Here is a 27091-nt window from a genome sequence, read left to right as displayed (position 1 = left end):
CACAGATCTCTATCTTTTTTAGTTTATATACCACATCTATATAACACAGCTAAAACATTTTAAAGCACTAGCCCAGATGAAAATCACCACAAGGTTCACACACATTTCCGACCTTTTATCAAGGACTATTCAAAGACGATTCATTATGACAACTTGGCCTACATACAACACTTATTGTCCTCATGATCACAACAGAAAATTGCCTTGGCTGTGGGGCACATAATGCAAAGTACTCAAAGCCCTTCTGAGGGTGGGGGGATTACTTATAAGAACGTCAAATAATCCAGCATCAAAAAATTGTAATAAAATTCAAGGATGTACTGAAAAAAGAAAACCTAGTAGTTTCATTATCGAGGAATATGTCAGGCCACTAATAAATCAAGCAAATTGTTATGGAAATGTGTAATCTGTATTGTAACTAACTACAACAACCATGACATCACTACCTCTCTTAACAAACTTACTTGCACATCGTTTGTGTGTTCCAAAGTGTACTCTCCGAGTACCCACTTATTCCCTTGATCACCTTGCCGGGTCCATTGAGGATTCCCAAGGGATGAACCTTGTTTCTTGTACAGACGTAACGTGTCAACATGAGGTCCATACATATGGTACCAGAAAGACACACAACGTATTGCCTTGCTGGAACCATTTCCTTTAATCCTTGGACTTATAATACGAGCAGTGTCATTAGGTTGTCTTGGAAAAGATGTCTCTATGTATACGTACCAGCCTTGACCTGTAACGATAATAGAGCCAATAAGTTAATTTTCTGTCAGATATTACACTGTGATGGGTCATTTGCACAGGTCGTATGCTACAGTTCCGCCCTTTTCCCTTTATTCTTCTTTTCTTCTAAGCAAGAGATCAAACAACATCTTATTATCCATGTTTTCTCTGTCTGTACTTTAAGACATCCTTAAACTGGTATTACCATTGTAAGGCATGTATCCGCATTTTCTATAGTCAACTTATGGCTTGTGAGCTTTGGGTAAATTTATTATAATTATTAATTTATGTTTCAGGCTCTGTCAATAAATCAAAGCCAAACAAAATACAGATAATTCACCATTCAGACCTTGAAATTGATGAATAGGGTTCGAACCCCAGACCGGACCAACACTCAGGGTCTTAAAATAACTGAGGAGAATGTGCTGCCTTTGTAATTTCATCTGCAAATGGTTAGACATTCTAGTCTTCTCGGAAAAGGACGATAAACCGTAGGTCCCGTCTCCTGTATCTTCAGTCTTATAACAAGGGATGTTAAAGAACCCACACACTATTCGCAAAGAGTAGGGCACGAAGCTCCCGGTGTTGTGGTCTGGCCTTTACAATTGTGTAGTAAAATTACAGTACGTGTAAAGCGCATTTGAACATATACATATGAAAAATGCGCTATATAAATACATTATCATTATTATTATCATTATAAGAGATATAAAAACTTAACTGAACTAAACAGGTTGGTCCATATTGAAAAAAATTGGTCTAAACTTTTAAAAATACATGGTCCAAGTTGCAAAAAAGGAGCTCTGATTAATTTTCCTAATATATATCCCACGATAGTTCAATAGTATCTTCTACAAATTTTACACTTGAGAAACTTACGTGTGCCTGTAGTATGGTCAATGCTAGGACCAGTAAGAACACTACCAGTGGCACCCCTGTGTCTTGTCCAGTCAAACTTGTCTGACCTGTCCTGTGTCCAGGAACACAAGCCACTTTCAAAGTTACAGTCAAATGGTGTTGCACTTGATGGGGACAGCAGACATTTGCCAACAGTTGCAGTAAACGAAATGTCATCAATGGCTATGTCACCTTTATAAGATGATCCACGTACCCCTTCAAAAATGATCTAAAAAAAGACATAATCAACTTAGACAAAACTTTAGAGTACAGTTTGCAAGTTTTCAACTGTTGTCATTTCACTGCCTTTCCCAGATATACCTAATGAAAACCGGATTTAGAGGCAACCCAATCTAGGTTTGTATTGACAATTTAATAAGTTCTTGATAATCATTTGTCTTGTTATCTTGTACAGAGTTACAGTCATGCAATATACCTATGAATCTGTGAACACTACAAAATAACATTCTAAAATGAACTGGAAGAAGAAACTATTTATAAGCAACAAGATATTTAAGGTGAGACAAATCGACTGAAGTTTTCATCCAAACATTTCACACTACATGTAGATTTCAAGTGTATTATTCTCTCCAAATTAAGTGCTTTCATTCCTGAAACTAGATTTTTATCATGGCTTGCAGTTCATTTTTGCAGTTTCATTTTAAATGTATTTGTGGCAAGACAGCGTTCCTTTGATTTAACTCTGCCAGTGAACAACAAAGAGCATGTGTAATTTGGTAGTCAACAATCTTAGGATGGGGTGGCTGTGTAGCAGGAGAGTCAATTTTATCTACCAAAAGAAGAGGCCTCTGGATAATGGCATTATTGACCGTCATTCTTAATTTATTTTACTATAAAAAATTTCAGTTTGGGGGCAGATAAAACGGTTTTAAGGAACAAGACTGTTGAATAATTGAATCTTGATACATCATAAATCAGTTGTCAAATAATTAAACAGTACTGATGTATGAAATTTTGTACATTTGGTGTCTGTGTTCATGCCGCTTTTTTTACCAAATCCAGTGCTAGTATTGCAGAAGGTCTGCCTTACCTGATAATAGCGATTACCACTAAGAATCGGCACTACAGCAGAGTTCCACTTCTTTCCCTGGTCAAGAGAAAGAGACCATAGCTTCGTCTCTGACTGCCCATACACTCTCATGTACACTGATAAGGTGCCAATGTGGCCTCCTTGCATATGATACCAAAACGACATACATCTTCCACCACTAGGAGTTGGAGGGAAGACTTCACTTTCTAGTCTTGCACGGTCGCCACGCTTCCGTGGGAATGATGTCTCAATGAACATGTAGTTTCCTGTGGAAATAAAAGAAATGTTATTGTTGTTATTGTTATTGTCGTTGTTAGTGTTATTGTAAAGATAGAGCAGTTTTCACTTGAGTGTTGAAAGTAATTCTCGTTTGCATTGGTTTTGCATAACTATGCTCAGTGATTGGTTTAAAACCCTTGCGCCATTTTCTCAGCCAATCAGTATTAAAACCAAAACCAATCGAGTTGCACTGGTTTTCCAGCCCTTTGTGCCAGCTACATGTATTTGCTTCAAGTTTTAATTGGTTTACTGGATTGTCTGTGTTCTTTGTGATTGGCTAGATTACTCTGGTTTTGGTTTAACAACAATCAATTGAAAACTGCTCAAAATCAACAAAACCGACAGTGGCTGAACTTTCCAATCTCAGCCAGACAACAATAACTTCATACATGTATTGCTAGCCCATATTGCCCAGCAGGCTGGATCACCAAACATGGCATTGTATGAGTTTGAGTTTGTTGTTGGTTGTTGTTTAATCTTATGAAGTGTTTTCTGTGACGCATGAAAGCCTGTTATGAAAGTGCATTACCTCTCATATTGAAATTCAAACAGATGCAATGTAAGTAGAAAGACGTAAAAGTAAAAAATGCTAACCATTCTTTGAGCCTGTTGTGTGATCTGTTGTTGGTCCTGTAAAATTGCTTGGTGTTCCACCACTTCCTCTTGTCCAATCAAACTCGTCTTCCACAATATTCGGCGAGTTCATCCAGGTACATACTCCTTTCTCAAAATCACAATCACCTGCACACAAAAAAAGTAAGTGCATCATTATGACAATTTATGACTACAATAATTTAATGGCTGAAAGAGTTCACATTTTTATGCTTTCCCGAGCCTTTCCATACAGTCCCATCAATCAACAACTTTATTAATGTACCATGCATACCATTACAGTACCATGCATATGTTTGCTGAAATTCTTCGCATGGACTTTCAGTTGTTGAAAGAGACACATCTATGACAACTGGAAAGACAACCACTGAGATCTGGCTTTGTTGGTTTACTTCCATGCAATATAGACAAGATACTACTTCAGGTTGCCCTATTGTGCATGAGAGCTGAACTTTCTCTAGTATTATTTTGGCCAGTTAATTCAGTCTACCATTCTTTTGAATTTTAAAGGGGCCAGTTCTAGCAAGGGGGGAGGGGGCTCAGTTTACTATAGGAGAAGCAGTGTTCTGTCAAAACCCATTTCACATAATAATGAAATGCTGATAATTGTATTGTTTTAATTGCATTATTACCCTAAATAAAACACAACCACAATTGTTTTATCAAATGCACTTCCGTGGTTGAAAAAGTAATAATAACCATGGAAATGCAGAACAGCAAATGTGATCTGACTTTTCGGAAATATGTAACTCAGTGATGCAGGTGTGAACAATCTGATTTATCCACCCACCTGGGAGGGGGCAAGCACCATCCATGATCTCTACATCGTCAATTGCAATGTCTCCAGTATAGCTGGTGCCTGTGATACCTTCAAAAATTACCTATGGAATAAGAAACATCTGTTAACAGCTGGAATTGGAGGCTGGTAATAAGGCCCAAGAATACATGGTGACATACAGTAGGGACAAAATTGAGGGTCTTGAACCCCTTGTGGATAGCTTGCAAAGGACAGGTCAACTCACGACAAGCATCACATTTGGGGAAAAGCACTAAAATGTACTTGTAAATTATTTCTAAACAAATCGATCACGTTTTTCCAGTAGTGTTCCAAGCAAACTGAAATATATATTAAATACAGTAAAGTTTAAACAAAGACTTACGCTGAAGTCAATAGGACTATTGAGGGTGACTTGGGCAATTCTCCACACGTTGCCCTGGTTAGAAGAGAGAGTCCAAATGGGAGATGAACGAGTGTTATTTTGAAGCAAAAGGACATTCAGTGTGCCGATGGTTGGGCCATACATGTGGTACCAGAACTGGAGGCATCTTCCATTTGTTGATTTGAACTGAGGGCTTACAAGCCATGCTTTGTGCCCCTTCGAGCGAGGTGAGGAGGTTTCAATGTACATGTAATAACCTGTGAGTGAAAGAATGCAGACAATGAGGGTGATGGAAATCATCACTAGGTCATATGCCCAAGTGCCCGACAAAGCCAAGTTAAACTCATCATCAATAGATTAAAGCTGTTGTTTTAGAGTGGGGCGGAGATGCTGTAAGTACAACTAATTAGCCAAGGAGGTATCCATGGCAACCATACCATCCATCATACTTGCCTTCTCGGTTGATTCAGGCCTTTCTTTTGTGTTGCTGTCTTTTTAAAATAGCATAAGTCTACTGGTACTTACAGCCTACTAGAGAAGTCTGGAGGACGACTTGGCAAGGTTCTTTTACAATTTCTGCTCTAAACGTAGTTTATGTGGGAGGTCCAAGACAGTCACTCACCATTAGCTGTTCCTGTTGTGTGGTCATATGATGGACCAGTTCCTAAACTTGCTGTGTAACCATTGGCTCGAGTCCAGTCAAAGTTATCACCATGGATGTTCTTCCAGCCGCAAAGCTGTGGGTCCTCAAATGAACACTGAAGTTGTGGTGGACATTGTCCATCCTGCATGGATATGTCATCTAGCGCAATGTCACCAGCCCAGCTAACACCACGACGGCCTTCAAAGACAACCTATAAAGAAGAAAAAATATTGTATCTCGTGAGATAGGGCATGATGGTATATATATTATGACATTAATAATTCACACCTGGAAATCAAAAGTTCACATCATCGTTGTTACCCTGACATGCATACTTAGTTCAGTAAACCTTTACTTTCAGAACACAATAAGCTCAGATTTCTGGGCCATTTGACTATGAGTAACTTTTTTTTAACTTTTTCTATGAGTAACTCATAAAATTAATGAAGGAGCGATGATTTTTGTTTGGATTACTGTTAAGAAAACTCAAGCGATACAATGCTGTTGTTACAATGGCTTGAGCTCCTTAATCAATTTACCTGTCTGACATATTTCCAAGAAATGAAAAACGTTACCTTGAATTTAGATGAGACAGTCAAAGACACAGTTGCATGCTTCCATTTGTTTCCCTGGGTGCCACTTCTTACCCACACAGGTAACCCAAGTTGTTGGTTTATCTTGGTGTACACATTCAGAGTGTCCACATGAGGGCCATACATGTGATACCAAAACTGTAAGCACTTCTGTTGAGTTGCAGGGACTGTTGCACTCTCAATGCGTGCCGTGTCGTTAGGCTTTCGTGGCCAAGATGTCTCAATGTAAATGTAATATCCAGCCGATCCACCAGTTGTGTGGTCAATAGCAGGTCCAGTTAATTGAGATGGTGTCTTTCCTTGGACTCTCGTCCAGTTGAATTTGTCATTCAGTGCCTGAGTCCACAGGCAATAACCTTTTTCAAATGTGCAGTCATAGATGGAAGGTGCTAATCATATAAAAAACATTACATTACTATTTGTGTACTAAATTAAGTTACTACAAGCAACTAAGAAGTAACAGAAAGGTGAAACACTGCATGCAAGTTCCTTGCTTTACTTTTTGGGCATTTAAGATTCTCCATTACAGGTTGGGATTGTTACCATTGATAACGTTTCCCTCACAGATCTAACTGATTGTGGCAATATGAGTGAAAAGTACAAAGGCAGAGGAATACATAGTTATTCCAGCATGTTCTTTTAAAAACTTGTTTACCTGTCGTTGGTCCTGTACTTGGTTGCACAGTGGACACTGCTGGGGTGGTCCATGGATTAGTTGGCTTGGCATTCGATGGCAGAACAGTACAGCTACCTACTGTGAACTGAACATCATCAATGGCAATATCACCTGTGTAACCTTGACCCCTGACACCTTCAAAGATAACCTACAAGGAAAACAATCATCATACAACAGTATTACTATGGTTTCTGGTTACTTTAGTTCATATTCACTCTATCATCGTCAAACTTTCGCTAATGGACACCTCTCATAAGCTGGACACTTAACCTTCTGTAGAATTTGGGGACAAAACAAAGTTTTTGTTGTTGTGGGTGTTGTTGATGTTGTTGTCGTGGTTGTTAAACACTTCTATTTTAACCCCCCCTAAGCAAACACCTCTCCTATGCAGATCAGTTCTTCTGGTCCCATGGGTGCTTACAGCTTACAGGAGGTTGGACTGTATGTGGCAATAAACTGGTCCACAGTAATAAAGCACAATCTGAACAGTTTGCTGGTTAGAAGGCCTAATATTTCTCTTTATGTCTGGCTAACAATTTTGGTTAAACTGGACCTCACCCAAATATCAATATAATGCCCTTTACCCTTGCTTACTAATTTCTTTCTAATTGATCATTAAGATCTTAGATCCAGAGGGTGTGGTTTCGACTTCTGATTTCAACTTCTCAACTTCTCTCCCAAACAGCCAACTGGTCTACCCCTGCCAGATAGGCTCATACTATGTATTTGTTTCTAATGTTTCTTTCAATATCCGTGAAAGCCCCTCATGGGAAGAGGGACTGATAAATATCTGTTCTTTTTGATCTCTGTACCCCCAGACAGCTGTTTACCTTTTTTAAGTGAACCACCTTACTGACCTGATAGACTCCTTTGCTGCTAACAGGAGCTTGTCCAAAGCGCCACTTGTTTTGTTGGTCTCCAGTTAGAGTCCAGATCTTTCCAGTTGTACCATTGCTGCTCATCCAAATATTCAGTGTTCCAATAGTAATACCATACATATGATACCAGAACTTCAAACAACGCCCTGAGGAGCCTGTTGGCTGGAACTCTTCTGACTCAAGCCGTGCTTTATCATTAGGTTTACGTGGGCTTGATGTCTCAATAAACATATAGTATCCTGTCAGAATAAGATTAAAAGGTAAGGTTAGGTTTACACTTGCACCCAACCTCACTCAGCCTATGTAACACAAAGTAACTGGGAGAATTGTTACTCCACCTGGATTGGGTGCTAGTCTATATAAGCATGGTACCCCCAGCATTTAGTCAGGTTTGGACAGACGAAACAGAGGCACTGGTAGATTTAAGTGTCTTGTCCAAGAACACAACACAACGAACCCAGTCAGGGTTTCAAATCCAGGCCACTCAATCCAGAGCCTGACACACAACCTACTTGTATTACACTGCACACTGCCTTCTCAACCCTTTTCGTCTCCAAAAAATGCCATCTACCTATAAAAAGGCTGTACATCATTTGGTAATTAATCCAACTCTCTCTCTCTTAAACAAGAGAAAAAATATTTCCCCTGACAGTCAACCATCGCAGACAGACATTTCTGTATCAATTCCCAACAATTAAGCAAGGGAGGAAAGCAAGGAAAAGACTTTCAGCTGAATGAAACATTGTAAGGCAAAACACCCACTTGAACACGTTTGCCATTTTCTTAACAGCCCTACTCCTTGCAGTGGAGCAGTGTTGTACAGCAAAAGAGGTTTCAATGTATCATTTGTTCAATGGTGACTGAAATGTACCACTTACCTCCAGATGAGTTTGTTGTATGATCAATAGCAGGACCAGTGTTGAAACTTGTTGTTGAACCACTAGCACGCAGCCAATCAAAATCGTCTCCTTGCGGAACATTGACCCAAGTACACATGCCTGTCTCAAAGTTGCAATCTCCTGGAGGTGGGCAAGCATTATCTAATAACACAACGTCGTCAATGGCTATGTCACCTTGGAAGCTGGTTCCTCTTATTCCTTCAAATACTATCTGGTAATCAGACCTTGCTGTTATAGTCACCTAGTAAGGAAAATAAACAGAGATGATGGAAGATTATGGTATTCTTATGGACGATTTTCAAAATCTGGGTTTCTTGACAAGCTTTCAACTCAGTAGCCATTGAAGTATTTTGGTAAAACTGTGTTTTATTCCAGGTTTTTTAGATATTTCCCAATCTTTGATTCCTCAAAGACAGCAATTTTGTACATATCTGACACATTCATGGTATTTAACAGATGCAAATAAAAAGGCATCATTCAGAGATTTTAACAGAAAGTACCTTGAAATTAGATCAAAGAAAGAAAGTATATTGAAGAAGTTTTTAAATTTTTGAAGTACTGTAAACACAAAGGAATAACTTAAACTGCATCAAGTGACTAGCATCTAGGGTTAGGCAGCCCTGATAAAAAGCTTTATTGGTGTTAGAGCTTACAGTACAAGGAAACAATAAAACTAACAGGAAGAAAGAAAAAAAAGAAATTATAAAGGTATTTACATGCCTTACAATTTGTTTTACATACAGTGCATACATTTAGCGCTAAAATTAATTATACAAGGAAACCAATCACTTATTATCTGTAAAACATTTTCCATCAGAAACAATACAGTAATGTAATAAAAACAAATTTAATTCATTTACTTGAGCCACCCTCCAGCGGTTTCCATGATCCCCAGATCTAGACCACTGTAAGAAGTAGGTAGGTTTGCCAAGGACCACACGTCTTATACGAACATTTAATGTTCCAATGTGTCTTCCATACATGTGGTACCAAAACTGCAGGCATTTCCCTTGAGTTGTAGGATATTTGGGACTCAACAGCTGGGCTTTGTCTCCCGGCCTTCTGGGAAGGGAGGTTTCAATGTACATGTAGTATCCCTTTGCTGTTCCAAAGGTGTGGTCAAATTTTGGGCCAGTTCCCGAACTGGCTGTAGACCCACTCTGGCGTGTCCAATCAAAGTTAGGGGTATCAACACTATAATGATAAAACCAACAAAAAATATTAAATTTTTATAATTTATACAATAATTTCATTTATTTTGGATGGATGTTTGCTTACTCCAACACAGGATGTATTTTGATATAAGCATGATAAGGTTACCTCTTCTCATTGGTCCATCCACACATGTTGACATCTTCAAATGAGCACTCTTTAAGTGGTGGGCAGAAACCATCCTTTATACTGATATCATCCAACGCAATGTCTCCCTGGTAATCCTTTCCACGAACTCCTTCAAAGACAACCTTGACAAAGAAACAACAAAAGTTAAAGTTTGGAGTTTAAAACTTAACCCCTGAACAAAAATACCGTAAAATTCCGGTTATAAGCCCTGGGCTTATACAACTTCGTAAGGGGTTTTGTGTGGGCTTATAAGCGGAGGGGCTTATATCCGGGAGGGCTTATAAGCGGAATAAAATGAACGTTTCGAAACGAGCCACGGGAGTGTTGATTAAAATACGTTTTTAAGTTAAAAATGAATAATAAAGCAACATTTAGCCATGCTCAGTACTGTCATCTGGCACAGGGGGGCTTATATCCGGGAGGGCTTATAAGCGGAATAAAATGAACGTTTCGAAACGAGCCACGGGAGTGTTGATTAAAATACGATTTTAAGTTAAAAATGAATAATAAAGCAACATTTAGCCATGCTCAGTACTGTCATCTGGCACAGGGGGGCTTATATCCAGGGGGGCTTATAATCGGATTTATACCATGCCATAGAAAATACAGCCAATCAGAATACAGAAAAGCCGTTGTATATTCGACGGTATTCAACCCAACCTTCCCGTCGTGCGCTGCGGTCTTATTCTTGACGAAATGTATTCAGTGTATTTTCTATGGCATGGTATAAAATAGTTACACAACACTTTTTCGTGGTATACTATGGAATATCCCACTTGTTACTTGTATTTTCTTCGAATACACACTCGCCTAAAGGCTCGTGTGTATACCGAGAAAATACAAGTGACTCGTGGGATATTCCATAGTATACCACTCGAAAGCGTTGCATAACTAGTATGTACTTTTTGTTTCCAGGTAGATGGGCCTATAACCAGGGGGGCTTATAAGCGGGGAACTTATAACCGGAATTTTACAGCATTGAATTTTAATTATTACATCACTATGGTTTCCTGTTCAACCATTATTTTGACAGTGGTTGTTCAGAGGATGGGTAATGTGTGTTTTTGTAACCACAGTGATCCAATACATTTGATAGCATTACCACACCCTGTAAAAAAACAGTTCCTGGGTACTTCTCCCAAGCTATTAATAACTTAACACCTTGGCATAAATTTTAGCTAACCTGGTAGCTTAGCGTCATCCTCAAAAATATTTGGCCATACTTCCACTTGTTTGCTTGATTGCCTTTTCTCTGCCAAATTACTGAACCAAGTGAGCCTCCAGTCTTTGTATACACACTGAGTGTATCAATGTCAGGACCATACATGTGATACCAGAATGAAACGCATGTTCCAGGTCTTGTGTTGCGTGGCAATACAGCACTAATAAGTCGAGCTGTATCATTTGGTCGACGGGGATATGAAGTTTCAATATAGGCATAGCTTCCATTTACTATAATTAGAGAACACACAAGCAATTATTAATAATAGATTTGTGTTTAATACAAATGCATGGTTCCAGAAAATATCCATAAGCAAAGACAGTTACGCCATTTTGGTGAACCGCCACCCCACAGAAAGTCATTGGAAATTCTGAGGGGGTGGGGGCCTTAAAAGGCAAAAATTTTCCAAGAAAATTTCCAGAGGGGTTGGGGGGGGTTCAAACCCAAAAATCTTCTGTAGGGAAGGTATGGATATTTTCTGGAACAGCACATTCTGACTAACAGTATGTTTTAAATATGGAAGTCGATTGCCCAATGAAATTTAATGGTAGACAAGATACCTGCCATGGTGCACTTATACCTGTACAAGTGCTTAAGGTTTTTAAAAAAGAAAGTGACTGTGAATTTGTTTGGGCTCAAAAAGTAAAGATTTGAAACTTCAGCTTGGTAAGTAGGTAAAGACTTCAGCTTGGTAGTGCAATCTATCTCATATTCCCTTGTTCCACCAATACAAAGGTTAAGTTGAACCCAGACCAAACTGCTTCACACTGATGGAGCTTGTCCCAGTTTCTGCTAACTGTGCATAAAGTAATAATGTTAGGAGCATTACTCACCCCTCGATGCCCAGGATGCTAGTCCACCGCAAAGTGCCCCCCCCCCCCCACCCCCCACCCGAATCATTTTGGCCAATTACCAGTAGGCAAGTACCGATTTATTGATTTGAACGGCTATTTTCCACTGATGAAGGGACAGAAGTCCCGAAACGTCTGGATTTATTTACAAAAATTAGCGCATAAACGAAACTCTAACTTTATTATGTGATCTACCGATTTATACTCCTGGGTGAAGAGAGGCACTGTAAGGGTTACATGTAAGTGTTTTACCCAAGAACACAATCACAATGACCTCAGCCAGCACTCTAACCCGGTCTGCTTAGTACTTGTAAGCCCCTGTACCAAGTATGCATGAGCATGAGGGTGACCATTATGGAATATCTGTATGTTACCTGTTTTTAGAGTGTGATCAGTACTTGGTCCAGTGTCAGTTGACGAAGTTTTACCCTGCTGCCTTGTCCAATTAAAACTGTCACTAGAATCTTGCGTCCATGAACAGAAGTCAACTTCAAAATTGCAATCATATTGCCCTGGTGGTGGTGAAGTCGGTGGACCGGTAGGAGCTCCAGTGGTTGGTGGAAGAGTGGGTACTGCATTGTGTGGAAGAACGACACATGCACCAACTGTAAATGTGATGTCATCAATGGCTATATCGCCTTGGTAACTGTTTCCTCTGATGCCTTCAAATACAATCTGATACCAGAGAGCTTGTGTAAGAACACATACTAGTAGGTAACAAGTCACTTAATAGCACTTGATAATGTCACTTTGTGGGTTTTCCCTTTCTTAATTCTTTGGCATTGATTTGAAAAAACCTCCCCATTGACAGGAATGAAACCTACCTCAAACAAAACCATAATGCCGGCAACAAAGGAATTCCAACAAACTTGCTTATCAGTTACATCCAGTTTGTCAACAAACATACAATGCTTGACTTAAGTTTGAAGAACCTCAGAAACTTTCCTTTTATTATGTGACTTTGACTTTACAGCGCAGTCCAATACTTAGACATTAATGGACTGGAAATAAACCACTTTGTTTGGCTGATTTTAGTTCTCTGCCATACCAGTTGTCATAGTAATATGAATGGCTAGTGAACGGAATTCCGTTCAAAAACGGAAAAACCATTAGACAAGTGTACATTTCACATGAGAGGTCACAATTATAGTGATTATACTCTTACCTGATATGCACTGCTGGTACTTGTGACTGGAGCTTGTGCAAAATTCCATTTATTTTGCTGGTTTCCAGACAGTGTCCACACAATATCCTCAGAACGATTACCAGCACCAGTCTTGACAAGGATGTTAAGAGTACCTATTGATGCACCATACATGTGGTACCAAAACTTGATACAAGATCCACGTAAACTTGTTGCTAAGAAGCGTTCACTGTACAGTCTAGCTTTATCTCCTGGTCTTCTGGGAGCAGACGCTTCCACAAACATGTATTTACCGATTCCAAGTCCTGCAATGGAGAATTTCAGTATTACTTAAACGTTAAACAGGTTACATTGTGTTTAATTAATGTTATCAGTTTATTTGCTGCACAATTATGTCTTGGATTATGGGTTTGAATCTTTGTACCTACACGTAACTTTGATTGTGCCAGTTCTAACTGATTAGGCGTTATATCGATTTTTTCACATGGAAGTGCCTAGACATGGTCCAAACACTAAAATATTATTGACCTTGCATGAATTTTGTGTACGAGATATATTACAAGAGTTAAGTGCCTGTAAGGTTAAGCTGTTAATTCACTGACGTTTATACCTTATTGTTACTTATTTTCGCGGGAACTTAATTTCGCGAAAATGGAACGGGCATATTTCGCGGCACTTAATTTTCGTGATTTGGCCAAAAATACCTAATTAGCATAAAAAATACAATAAAAAACGTTTGAAATTAATTTTCGCGGGTCTTTAATTTCGCGATTTTTTGAAAATCGCGAAAATTGCGAAAATTAAGTCCCGCGAAAATAAGTAACAATAAGGTAATTAACTGAGTCATCTGGATGCACTCTTTCCATAAAGGAGGCTTCTTCAGAAATACTCAGACATCAAAGTCTCACATATACAAATAAAAATTAATTAGTCATTAGAAGCAAGCATTAAAACAAAACTTTTGGAAAGTTTAACACAAAATAATGACTACTGTACTGGATAACAATACACCCAAGCTCATTTGAACCTTGCGAACTGTTTTCCTAGGAACAAAGGCAATGTAGTAAGAGTTTGTTGCAAACCTGTAGTATGATCGGTGGCTGGGCCAGTATAGGCTGACGGCGTTCCACCACTTCCAACTAACCAATCAAACGTGTCCTCTCTATCAGCATTGGTCCATGTGCACCAGTCGTCTCTCTCAAAGTCACAATACCCTGGCTGATTACAGGGTCCATTCATCAGCTTGAAATCGTCAATAGCTATGTCTCCAGTATAACTTGATCCACGCACGCCCTCAAATAACACCTGTCAAAAAGAAAAGAAATGATCAATTGGATTCTGTTTGTTTGCTGTTGTTGTTTTGTTTTCACTTGAATAGGTTTTATGCCACCATTTCACAAAATATAAGCATCCATTTACCAAGAATATGAAAAAACATTCCCTGATTTTCTACAAAGGAAAATTCTTTTTTGGCTAGAAGCTTACACAGAAGAAAAGGAATACCTCGATAAAAGCCAAGTTTGGATCGGGTTGGGCATGGGACTAACAACCCCAACTTGTGAAAACAATTACATTACATAAACCAATACCAGAGAACAAGATGTCAATGATGCAAGAAATGGAGAACCTTGTGCAGACATGAAATGAAGAAGATTGGGAAAGTAATCCTAACAATTGGTGGAGCTTGGTGGTTCACTTCTAGAAGCACTGAGCCCAATCATACTCCTGCATTGAAGGACATCCCACGAAAACAAGTGTCTTGCCCAAGAATACCCCACAGTGCTCCCAGCCTGAGCTTTAACCAAGAGATTTTGATTGCACCAGTAATTCATTAGGGATGGCCAGATAAAAGTCATGCCAAGAGCTCTTGACTGAAGGTCCTGTGCCCTAACTACTAGGTCACTTGCAAGCCTTCCACATTTTTAAAGAGTTAAATAAAACAATATCATACAGCCATGTAAGCATCAAACAAGGGGTTATACAGTATACATAGTGACTGCTTCTAAAATAGGCACCTTTTTCAAAACCTACACAAGCTATTGACATGTGTATTATGCTGTTTATGTGATGTTTGCTTAACAAATGAACATCTTTAGACTCAGTTGAACCAGTCAAACTTACATTAACAATGCTATTTTGTGTGATTGATACTTGAGCAATGTACCACAGGTTCCCTTGATTTTGTGATCGTGACCAATCAGGAACACTTGGGACTGTTTTAGTTGTCATCACGTACACGTTCAGCTGACCAATGCTGTTTCCATACATGTGGTACCAGAACTGAAAGCACTTTCCAGACTGAGGAGAGATTGGTGGTCCTATAAGCCAGGCTTTCCAGCCTTTAGAAAGCCACCCTGATGTCTCAATGTAAAGGTAATGCCCTGTTGGTATAACAGAACAATCAAACAAATTAGCAATATATTTCAAGATGTTAATAATGAACTGTGATTGGATGGCCACTGAGACAGAAAGGAAAATTTGGCAAATGGGCATGAATAGTTGTGGATAGAAAAACTCAGAGACTCAAAGGACAGTGCAGAATGCGATTGAGCCGACAATTGAAAGTATGATGTTTTATGTTCGTGTTTATTTGCTTTATTTACTTTCGGAAAGCCTCAGAAAAAGCCTGTTCACAGACTACTCGTATTCCTTCCCGGGTATTCCTTACGCTAATCTTTGCAACCGTAACACGACACTTCGTTTGAAACAAGATACTTTTGTTTTCCTTGAAAATGCCATAACATGATACTTTTGTATTTTTGTTTTTTTGTTTGTTTTATGGCGGCATCGATGGCGTTTGTTTAATTTAATTAAGTTACGGTTTAAACTGCACGAAAGAGGATTCTCAAAAAGTAAAGAACAAAACTAATCAAAAGACATCTTTTTCGAAAGGTTTTTTAATGCGCAATACAGCTAGGATATTTGTTTCCTGGTTATCAGCAGTTTACGCCGAAAATCCTGGTGCAAGTTTTTTCATACCTAATTATGAAAGCGCTGTGAAAGTCTCAAAATCTAATTTAATTAATTTGCGGTTTTCACTTGGTGTCACGGAGTCTGCAGGAATCCTACCGCAAACACGCAATACAAGCGATGTTCATGAGAGTTCAAAAAATAACGTAGACTAATCTGCGCATGCGTTTGGCGCAAATTATGTTGCCCTAGAAAGAGTAGTACCACAAGGAGAGCAAAGGGTTTACTGAAACAAATATATACCTTTGAGATCTTCATATAAAAGTAACGTAGATGTGCTCCACGTTTTACCTGGGGGGTATGGTCAGGTGCTCCCCACCCCCTTACCCGCTTCACAGGAATAATTAATTAATTGATATTAATTAATTAATTGGTGATTAAAAGTTTACACCATAGCGCCTTAGCGCGTTAGAGGTTTAGCAGACGACAACCCACCAAACCATCACAATAGTGCATTCTGCACTAAAAAGCACATGAATTAGTACCGAATCCAGAGGATACTCACATTCATACCTTACTTCTTAAAAGTGGAAATTAACTCCCATGTCAAAAAAATTTAACAACATGAAAAACGTAGCTTAGCTAAGACAGCTGACTGTGCACTCACTGTTGGTTAACTTGGTTAAATGGTATTTAACTTCATTAAAAGCAAATTTACACTGCCTGTTGACACCTCAATCATCAGCAACTGTAATGTTTACCACACAGCAATAGTCAAACAATTCAAAATCTATCTTTGAAATGGTTAACCCTGAAATGAGCTTCTCCCATAAAAGGCCTATTCTGAGATGACAGCAATCAATGTGGAAAAGCTGAAAAACATGATAAAAATCAAGCTTTTGACCTGTTGCAAATTCACTGGCACACTTCAATTGCCTTTTAGCCATCTTTTCCTCTATTAGCATGATGCTTTCCCTTTTGATAGTCACTTTACTTTACTTCACTTCACGTCACGTCACGTCACGTCACAGGATGAAAACACGCTACGATGCATGTCTCCTTCCCTTTTGTTTTGGCAGATGTAATGAAATTTGTAGAGGATTTATTAATAACTTACGCATTTCGTTCACATCAATCATTTTTTTTTTACACTTTTAATTACCTCTTTGGTCTCCGAGGGTGTGATCATTAGATGGTCCTGTGTTGGTTGACGCTGTTGCACCCTGTCCGACTTGCCAATCAAAGTTGTCACCAGGATACTGCTTCCAGCCACATTTTTGCAACTGAGCTACTGGACTCTCAAAGTCACAGTTCACAGTTCCTGCACACTGGCCACTACTGAGTTGAATATCATCCAATGCAATATCACCTTGGTAACTAGCGCCCCTCACACCCTCAAACACAATCTGGTATGGGTTGCTGTTGGATACTGCTACCTGGCCATTCCACCACTTATTACCATGAGTACCAGATTTGGACCAGACAGGTCCATTAAACTGGTTGCCAACTTTGGTGTAGACATTGAGTTGTCCTATGTGTGGTCCATACATGTGGTACCAAAATGAGAGACATGAGACCTGTGATGGGTTAGATGTGACAGCAGGTGAATGAATTCTTGCAGTATCATTAGGCTGCCTTGGAAATGATGCCTCTATAAAAATATACCATCCACGAGCTGCAAAAAATGACAACAAATTTGTTATTTAATACTAAGAATCAGTGTGCGCTGTAGTGCCTTGTGTACCGATAATTGTATACCTGCCGCAAAATTGATGTAACTGCTAAGAAATTTATTCAAGATTAAATCATGGTAGAACAGATTTTTGCAACATGAAGCTCACGAGCTGGTAGTAGCGCAGGTGCCAGACCAAGCAAAAAAAAAAAGAGACTGCAATGGTTTCATACCGCATTTCTGATGCTTTTTGACAGTTCTCATCATTGACACCTTGACACCTACGCCCATTTTAGAACATGATACTTTGGTTTGTAAAATTTTATACCTCCCCAAATTGCTTATATTGCATGATATGTTGCCCATCAAATTCAGCAACTGTATTAATCTAAAACTTATATATGTGCATGACATTAAATGCATGACATATGCATGACATATGTCAAAGTCATTATATATGCATGACATATGTCAAAGTCTGGCTTTATGCATGTATAATATACATGTACATATTATACAGTAATGTTTAATAAATGAGCAGCAGTGTTTTATCAAGTTTAAAACACGAGGCGCAGCCGAGTGTTTTTGACTTGATAAAACACGAACTGCGAATTTATTGAACGGCTTAAAAATCTTCTGATGTAGATCAACTCATTCTTGCACTAATATTTAGATTTGGGGTTATTTTGGCCTAGAAAATTGGATGTAAAGTTTAGCCGTGACTTTATCAGATATAAAGACACTCATTAAACATTAATTTCTTTTGTATTTTCTTTATGAATTATTAATGAGTTTTTTAATGAAAGTGTAACCGTCACTTACTCGAATGCCAGCTTGTTGTCATATCATGGTATTTAGTAACTGGTGAATAAAACCAATACCAAGAACATGAAATAATTTGGATGTTACTTACTTGGTTGCCACCTGAATTTCTGGTTCTTTGTATCGCATGTTGATGACAAAACAAGTTTATTATTGTTTGTTGCAGATCCTTTGTTTGGCATGACACACTTGCTTGTCGGGGTATGTTTAATCGACCCAGCAGCAGTAAATGACCACTTATCGCTGCAAGAATCCATTAACACAACATCATCTGCATTAGCTCCAGGTCCTCCCCTCCGGCACACAAACATGTTAAACTTGGTCCATTTTAAATAACCATCTGACGTAAGCTGGAACTCCAAACGATTCTCGCCACACCCATCATATGTCACTACTATGGTGCCTTGCTTGGGTTTAGAAAAGCCACCCAAGTAAATGTGCAGACATCTTGTAGTTAACATGTGTTGAAGAGAGCCAGGACCATTACGGCCAACGACCCCTTGCTGTTTGGTGTGATCCATTGTTGGGCCAGTCCCGCCAGAATATGTTCCCCCTTGATGGCGTGTCCAGTTGAAAACATCAGTTATATGCTCTTGAGTGTAATTACACAAGCCTCTTTCAAAGTCACAGTTGTAAAGTGAAGTTGGCACAGTGGGTGGAAGAGTGAATGGTGTTGTGGCCACTGGAGTAGTGGCCGTTGGCTGGTTGGGATCAGCCTTAGCTGGTAATATTGAACAGCCACCATTTGTTATTTGGATGTCGTCAATAGCTATGTCCCCACGGTAACCATTACCACGTATTCCTTCAAATACAATCCAGAAACTAGTGCTAGGTTTCCTGCTGAGAGAGACTCTTCCATTTAGCCATACATTACCCTGTTGACCAGTCAAAGTCCAAAGAATTTGTTCAGACTTGTTGCCTGGTGCTGTCTTCTGAAGAATATTAAGGGTGCCAATATCTGAACCAAACATGTGATACCAAAACTGGAGGCACCTGCCTGCGACAGAAACCGCATTGAATTGCTGACTAATAAACCTTGCCTTCTCATTGGGTCGTCTTGGTGATGAAGCCTCAATAAACATATACGTTCCATTGGCTGAGTTTGTGGTGTGATCTGTGGATGGACCTGTTGTTTGTGAAAGTGTGTTACCTTTGCCCTGCAACCAGTCAAAGTCATCTTCTTTACGAGTGTTTCGCCAGGTGCATGTTCCCTTCTCAAAGTCACAGTTCCCTTGAAATGAAAACAAGTTTGCAAGTAAGCCAAAATGAAGTTCACTTGAGATAAATCAAAACATTTGGCTCAAGATTCTAACAGAGTCTGATGAGTATGATATTGTAATTCTAGTTTTAACAGTTTGTTACAAGGTTGTGCATCAAATAAATTATAAAAGTGGACCGAGCCTCCACGTTAGAGCATGACTATTCACCACCTGGCAAAATTTGGTGAACATAACAAGGTGTCCATTTTCTTTTGGCAATATTTGAGACCTGAAGACATTCACATTTCACATCTCAATTTTGGGGCTGTACAAAGGAAAATCCTAATCAAAAGGAAGCAGGGGTGGTGCATTGGTGAGAGCCCTTGATTCCCACCAATGTGGCACAGTTTCGAGTGGGTTGAGTTTTTGTTGGTTCTCATCCTTGGGTTTTTTTCTGGGTTCTCCAGTTTTCCTCCCTCCAGAAAAACCAACACTTCTAAAATCCAATTTGATTGGGAATCTGAGGGCCACAGGTTTGTCAGTCGAAAGACTGTTATGTGCAACCCTTGTAAAATAAAGTTGATTTAGTGTACTGAGTCAAAGAATGGCTTAAAAACACAAACACCTGCAAAAAAAACCCCAATATTATCCCAAACAGATTTTAGGTTACTTCCAAAAACATCAATGTACTCACCAGGGGCGGCACACTTGCCATTGAATATTTCAACATCATCGATGGCAATATCACCTTTATTGCCCCCGACAGTCCCTTGATACGAAATCCTAAAAGCTCGTATAGGACTCCACACATTTACTTGTGCTGCAAGCCACTCATCTCCTTGGTTTCCAGAACGTGACCAAATGCGAGCACCAACAGTTGACCCTGTTTTCTTGTACAATGCTAGACTGCCCACTGTTGAGCCATACATATGGTACCAGAATTGCACACACTTAGCACGGGTCCTTGGCATTTGGGGACTCAGTAGTCTGGCTACGTCACCACGTTTTCTTGAAGTGCTCTCAATATACATGTAAAATCCTAAATGTTAACAAACAAATTTCAGAACTTATGCACCTCTAGTTTCCTTTGCAGCTGCTATTTGGGATGTCATGCAATGCATTGCGTGCCATCTCAAATAGTGGCTGCGAAGGAGACCATGCACACTCCAGCAAGATTAAAAGGTCAGTGATCAACATTTGATTAACATATGACAATCAAGTACTGTGTTACTGATTTTTTCAATGTAGCATGATTTGTTGCTGAGAAATTTCAACAAAAAAATTTATCAGTTGAGCTCTGAAGTTTATTATAAACAAAAACACTGTGAGTCCTATCAAATGAATTGAGCATAAGTTTACCTAACTAATATAGAAGAGGAAACAGCAAATGAAATATGAACAGATTACAATACAATAATTAAATTTTAAAAATTTTAATTTCAATGCATATATAAGAGCAAAATAATATGAGCAAAAATCTGCTTCAATGACGGGAAAATATTGTTCCTATTTTCTGCTCATATTTACAATCATACTTATCAAAGAAATCAAAATTATCCCAGGTAAATGTACCACAGTCAACCCTTTTTAGCCAAGTAGTATTGTTTATATTTGTTATGCCAAGTACTTCTAATACATGTTTAGTCCAATGCCCAATGCACCCTTCTCATGCATACCTGAAGCTGATCCCAATGAATGATCTGCGACAGGACCTGTACCCGGAGTTATTGTTGCTCCGCTGCCACGTTTCCAGTCAAAATTATCAGATGTATCTTGTGTGTAACCACAGACGTGACTTTCTTCAAATGTACAAGTTGCTGAAATGTGGAGACAAAATGTCTTAAAATCATTGTGTTTGAACTGTAGAAAAAAGAGCAACCACACAGTTGAAACCAGGGCTCACCAAAACCCCTGTTCGGTCGTCCGGGACAAGTAGATTTTCCTGTCGGGCAAGTGACTTTTCATGCTCTCTTGCCCGACGGGCAAGGGCCCAGGCAAACCATCAATTAACTTAATTTCTAAAACAACGATTTTGAAACAAAGCAGTACATTTTTGGCCTATTTGTCAAGGGTAATCAAAGGTTATAAATGAACTTTACAAAAACTAAAGGAAGCTTACTATAAATAAACACCAGGCTACTTTGAACAAGGCTTCAGGACAGTGATAAATTCACCGTTTGCAAGCCACCTTCATTTGAATTATTAATAAGGTTAAGGACCTGGGCAAGGGGGAAAAGTGTTCGGGCAAGCACAATGTGAGAGTTACTTGCCCCATGGGCAAGCTGGAATTCTAGTTTTTGTCGAGCCCTGTGAAACACTCAACAATGTTCACCATAGACTAGAACTAACTGATCACTGAAGGGAGGTTTCAGTAAAAGTAATGGTAATGAATTTATTTAGCACATTTTTATTTAGTGCATGTGTTGAGATGCTCTTTGATAGAATTCAAGTCAGGGTTGATAGAACATTGGCATTTAAAGGAGCAGCTTCTGATAAGTGCTATAACTAGTGGTAACCACAGGTTAGAAAGTGCGGGCCTTGACGCACTTAGAAAAGGTACTGGTACGAGAGTGCGTAATTTTAGATGGCAGTGTCGATGAATGATTAAATGGACAAAAGACAATTATCCCAAGTAACGCGTCACGCAAGGAATGCATGTTTTTATCGTTTTGGGAAGTGTAATCGAGCACGCGGTGTGAATTGAGATGTGATTTTTCTCAGTCGGTAAACTCGCTATGTTGTGCTCGCCTTTTATTAATGTGGCTCGATTAATGATAAATCACGCTTAATTGCCACTAACCGACCCCGAACCAGTCAGAGTTGTTTTTTGTCGGATTGACAGTTTAGTGAACTGTAGTCGAGCACGTGGTGTGAATTGAGATGTGATTTTCCTCGGTCGATAAAGTCGCTATGTTGTCAGTGTTATAACGAATTTCTCGAGAATAACCGTTGTTGGAATCATTCGCTTTGCCGTGGCTTATGCATGATACAATCAGAGCAAATTTTCGCAAAAGCAACACCCGTAAAACAAGTCTGCAAATTGTAATGTTTGCAATCTTCCATGTGACAGAAGCCTAGATCTTATGTGACAGTCGTTCTAAGAGAACAGATTTTCTCTTCTGGTGTTACGACAAACTGTCGTGATTGACACATTTTTTGCATTCCGATCGTTCTTAGTGGAAGAACAAAATTTTCAACTTCCGGTTTGCAGATAGCCTTTAAAAACGTGGCGCGCACGCGTAATACGCAATCCGCTGGTCACTGTCAAGATTAGGGTTGCGGGCCTCTCTTGGGCCCGCAATTAAGGCCATTCATGATCTCACCCATCCATGAATACGTATTCATGAACAGGCCGGACCACAACCACAGGGACTTTGTTCCACACTCTTAAAAGTAGACTGTTCACAGTCCCCTATTTATGGAAGTCGTAGAAATGGATCGTTCAGTCCGACGGGCCGCCATCTTGGTTTACGAACGCGAGCAAAAAATGGGGAGAGTGCATCCAGCCCAGCCACCCACGGGGTTTTTGCACCCTCCCCAGTTTTTGCTCGCGTTTGTAAACCAAGATGGCGGCTCGTCGGACTGAACGATCGATCTCTACGACTTCATGGAAAAATAGGGGACTGTGAACAGTCTATCTTAAAAGTGAAGTGTATGGATCAGCACACTGTGAGGACAAAACATCCTAATGTAGATTAGTGGAGGTTTGACTGTACATGAATACATACTTGCAGCCACTTTACAGGGTCCTGCTGTCATTGAAATATCATCCAATGCGATGTCACCTTGGTAACTCCTACCCACTGAGCCTGCCATCACAATCTGTAAAACAGCTCAAAGTTAAATTCTGTTACAATCTTAGCAATTGGACAAGCCTAACAATAAAGTTATCAGTAACTGATTTGATAGCATCTGGTGATTAGTAGCATTACTATTCCTCCAGTAGTATTACCTTATTGTCACTTATTTTCACGGGAAGTTAATTTCAGGAAAATGAAACATTCATACTTTGTGTGACTTTGTTTTCGCAATTAGGCCAAAAAATATATTTAAATACTATTTAAAAAACATCAGAAACGTTAAGAATAAATTTTCACTGGTCTTTAATTTCACAATAATTTGAAAATCGCGAAAAATCGAGGCCATGAAAATAAGTAACAATAAGGTATTTTCCAGTCTACAATCCGGGGTCAGGGGAGGTGGGGTTAGCAGTTTTATACCAGTAATTTGCCTAACCAGTGTAGAGAACACCACCAAAAGCTGTGGTGTATAGGGCCAAACCGGTTGACATGGGCAGGGTCTGGAAAATGCCATCTGGCATAGCACAGGACAACAATTCATTACGCACTTGCAAATCAGAACATTCTCAGGGTTTTCCTTTTTGGACAGCAGCCAGTGATTAACCGGTAAAGGTCATCATTGTCAGGAGTATTTTGTATACAGCTTTACAAAAGTGTGCTGATGTACCAGGATTCATGGGCTCCTGGATGTACATAGCCATTGTATCTCCACCTATGTTTGCTACATCAACTAAATCATTATTTCAAAAGGAAAACCCTGCCTTCTCCAGGGCAATTTTGCAACCGTTAGAACTACAAAATCAACTCTAGTCAATAAAAGGGGGAAGCCTAGAGCCAAGTGGCCCATACTGCCCGAGCTTATCCAGGTTATGATAGCATCAAGCGTCCAGGAATATTTCTACTCCCTCATGGATGGGGTGCTAGTCCATTGCAGGGTACTCCCCCAGCATTGTTTCGCCGGTACCCATTTATACACCTGGGTGGTGAGAGGCAATATGAGAGTTAAGTGTCTTGCGCAAGAACACAACATAATGACCCCGGCCAGGGCTCAAACCCAGACCGTTTGATCCAGAGTACAACACACTAACCATTAGGCCACCACGCCTCACTCAGTAACTTAACAGGTGGTATGATAAATTTATTGATTGTTCGATTTTGCACCACAACATAAGCTCTAGCCAAATATTTTCCCATCTGTGATGCAGCTCCTTTAAAAACATTTCTCCGAACATTTTACCTGAAAATGCGTTCTGCTGTTTACTGTGACCAATGCCTTATTCCATTTGTCCCCACGCGTCCCTTGTTTGGACCACAGCATTGTATCATGATTACCAGTCCTGACGTAGACACTAAGGGTATTGATGTCTGCGCCATACATGTGATACCAAAATGTGAGACACTTTCCACTGCTAGCAGTGGTTCCTGGAATACTTGCACTGACCAGTCTTGCTGTGTCGTTTGGCTTTCTAGGGTAGGATGCCTCAATGTAGATGTACCAGCCATTACCTGTAAACACAAAGGTGGCATTCAGGGCTCAATTGTGAAAACTTGATAAATGCTTACACAGGCATGAATAAACATTCACCATGGACTTTTCTTGTCGGTTAAGTGCATCCCATTTTCTAAGTTACAGTTTTATAATTTGTCCACAGGTTAATAATTATGTTGCATACACAACTAAACTGTCAATTACTGAATTGAATGTTAACACTACCTTATTATAGGAATATAACAAAGCATTTTAACAACACGAACAAAATTCAAGCGTAATAACACTAACATGAATTTACTCAAATAACATGTATTGTTAATTTCCTTAATAATAAGGTAATCCTGGCCTAGCTTATCCTGCATAGAATTACCAGACCCAAAAGATGAGTTCTAAAGAACATGTTCTGCTGTGCCGGCATCAAAATAAGCCAGATGGTGTCTACCCACTAAACTACTAAGACCTGTAAGAAGACCAAACTGTAGTAGATGCCAAACACTCTTTTCATGTCGATCAAAAACATTGTTTTAAAGTCATCACAGACAAGTTTATTAGTTAATTTAATTTAGTTATTATAAATGACTTTTAACGAAGTTAACCTGGGTCATTTAACAAATACTTAACTGCCACAAGCTAGCGGGCGCCTTTGGCCAGCGGTCACCTTGTTAAGTGCAGGCTCACATGGTTTGTTGCAGCTTCGTTTTTTGGTTTGCTTTAAGCACTAGTTAGTGGTCGCCGTAGCGGCAACTGTGCTCAGCATTCCCCCACCCCACCCTCCCCTCTTTCTTCTCCTTCCACTGATTCAATCAGTGTTGACAGGTGCCTGGAATGGGGGCTCATGGCTGGGTTGCGGGAATTTGCCAGCCATGGGAACGGTATTCTGTCTAGGGGCTGGCTGGCCACAGTGGAAGCCCTTGGATATCCCAGGCACCCACCTTCCATTTAGCTAGGCAGCAGGTTAACTTACCAGTCCCTGTGGTGTGATCAACAGATGGTCCTGTACTTGATGAAGCAGTTGAACCTGTCTGTCGTGTCCAGTCAAATTGGTCTGTTGTGTCTTGTTTCCAAGTGCACAGGCTTGATTCAAAGTTGCAGTTTATACCAACATTTGCTGCAAAGATTATTTGGTGGGTGTTAACTTTATTCTACTTCTTTTAAAGGCTACAATTTAATCATACAGTAGTATCCTGATTCTGGAAACCTTGGTTTTTTTAAAACTCACGATTTCTCAAACCTTTCGATTTCTTGAAGCATTTTTAATTTCCCCTTGCTCTAAAGGGCTTATTAGTTTGAAGGATGAGTGCCTACTCCATTTGCCACGAGCCTCAGACACTTAATGTCTACAAGATCTCAATCACCTGAACTTAAGATAGTCAAAATAAATCTGAAATAAATCTCTACACAAAAATTGATCCTGCCTGAACATAATAATATTTAGAGAAAAATGTGCACTTGCATGGTGGGCCCACGCAACAATCAGATTTGAGCTTGTCTCTATTCACAATGTTTGTTACACAAATGTATCTCTAAAACATATTGGAAACTCTGTAGAGTGGTAACTTACGAGCAGGAGTTGTGGTGCCTGGTATGGTTGTTGGAGGTGCAGTCGTTTGGGCATTTGGGTTGGCACTTGGTGGTGTCAATTGACAACTGACACCACTAAAAAACTTGAAGTCATCAATGGCTATATCTCCTGTGTAACTGCTGCCTCTAACACCCTCGGCAATAATCTGTTATGTACAGAAAGTTTCATTATTAATTATTTAACTACTAGCAAGATATTCTAAACACTCAAAATTATATGGGGACCCCCCCCCCCCCCCCCTTACCCTGTACCTAACAGTTTACATCAGCCTTCTTCAGGGTTGTAGCTAAGAAAACACTAAGCCGGCTCATTGACAAGCCCAGCTGACTTTTCTGGCCTTTGCAGTTCTAAAAGTGTACCCAAGTCTTTATTTTCATGTGAAATTTTAGCCAGCTTTAAATGCTCTTTCAGCTAGTGAAATTAGCCAGCGGCAGGCCCATAGCGACATCCCTCCTTCTGCTCTGTGCCAGAACACCAGAATATTTGTCAGGATGTCCAACAGAATACCTGGTAGCTACGTGTGCATCACCAAAGGGGGGCCAGGGTTGGAATTAATTGAGCTCAAATGCACTGTATGATCAAGAACTGTCTTGCTCTAGCTGCAATGACTGACTGATGACAAAAGGTCTGATCATGAAA

The 27091-nt window shown here is 39.6% G+C and overlaps 1 protein-coding gene across 2 annotated transcripts in view; it reads right to left on the bottom strand.

Annotated features, from left to right (window-relative positions):
• Positions 1 to 27091, bottom strand: part of LOC144650974 (MAM and LDL-receptor class A domain-containing protein 2-like) — a 126119-nt gene that overhangs the window by 78841 nt on the left and 20187 nt on the right. For both annotated transcript variants that reach the window (XM_078510820.1, XM_078510819.1), the window contains exons 13-38: positions 26432 to 26597; positions 25835 to 25978; positions 24616 to 24884; positions 23307 to 23400; positions 21255 to 21395; positions 20273 to 20617; positions 18471 to 19610; positions 17048 to 17560; positions 15097 to 15356; positions 14058 to 14280; positions 12997 to 13280; positions 12206 to 12506; positions 10942 to 11210; positions 9738 to 9880; positions 9278 to 9611; positions 8397 to 8658; positions 7498 to 7757; positions 6620 to 6788; positions 5947 to 6353; positions 5351 to 5582; positions 4729 to 4985; positions 4359 to 4449; positions 3551 to 3697; positions 2678 to 2943; positions 1609 to 1855; positions 465 to 739 (exon numbers count right to left, since the gene is read on the bottom strand). In XM_078510820.1, coding sequence (XP_078366946.1) covers positions 465 to 739; positions 1609 to 1855; positions 2678 to 2943; positions 3551 to 3697; positions 4359 to 4449; positions 4729 to 4985; positions 5351 to 5582; positions 5947 to 6353; positions 6620 to 6788; positions 7498 to 7757; positions 8397 to 8658; positions 9278 to 9611; positions 9738 to 9880; positions 10942 to 11210; positions 12206 to 12506; positions 12997 to 13280; positions 14058 to 14280; positions 15097 to 15356; positions 17048 to 17560; positions 18471 to 19610; positions 20273 to 20617; positions 21255 to 21395; positions 23307 to 23400; positions 24616 to 24884; positions 25835 to 25978; positions 26432 to 26597 — 7239 coding nt within the window. The remainder of the gene's footprint in view (positions 1 to 464; positions 740 to 1608; positions 1856 to 2677; positions 2944 to 3550; positions 3698 to 4358; positions 4450 to 4728; positions 4986 to 5350; positions 5583 to 5946; positions 6354 to 6619; positions 6789 to 7497; positions 7758 to 8396; positions 8659 to 9277; positions 9612 to 9737; positions 9881 to 10941; positions 11211 to 12205; positions 12507 to 12996; positions 13281 to 14057; positions 14281 to 15096; positions 15357 to 17047; positions 17561 to 18470; positions 19611 to 20272; positions 20618 to 21254; positions 21396 to 23306; positions 23401 to 24615; positions 24885 to 25834; positions 25979 to 26431; positions 26598 to 27091) is intronic.

Source organism: Oculina patagonica, chromosome 4, assembly GCF_052425735.1.
Source record: "Oculina patagonica isolate OP01 chromosome 4, crgOcupat, whole genome shotgun sequence".
In the NCBI taxonomy this organism is placed as follows: domain Eukaryota; kingdom Metazoa; phylum Cnidaria; class Anthozoa; order Scleractinia; family Oculinidae; genus Oculina; species Oculina patagonica.
The sequence above is the reverse complement of the archived record's forward strand: the minus strand, read 5'-3'. Positions and strand labels throughout refer to the sequence as shown.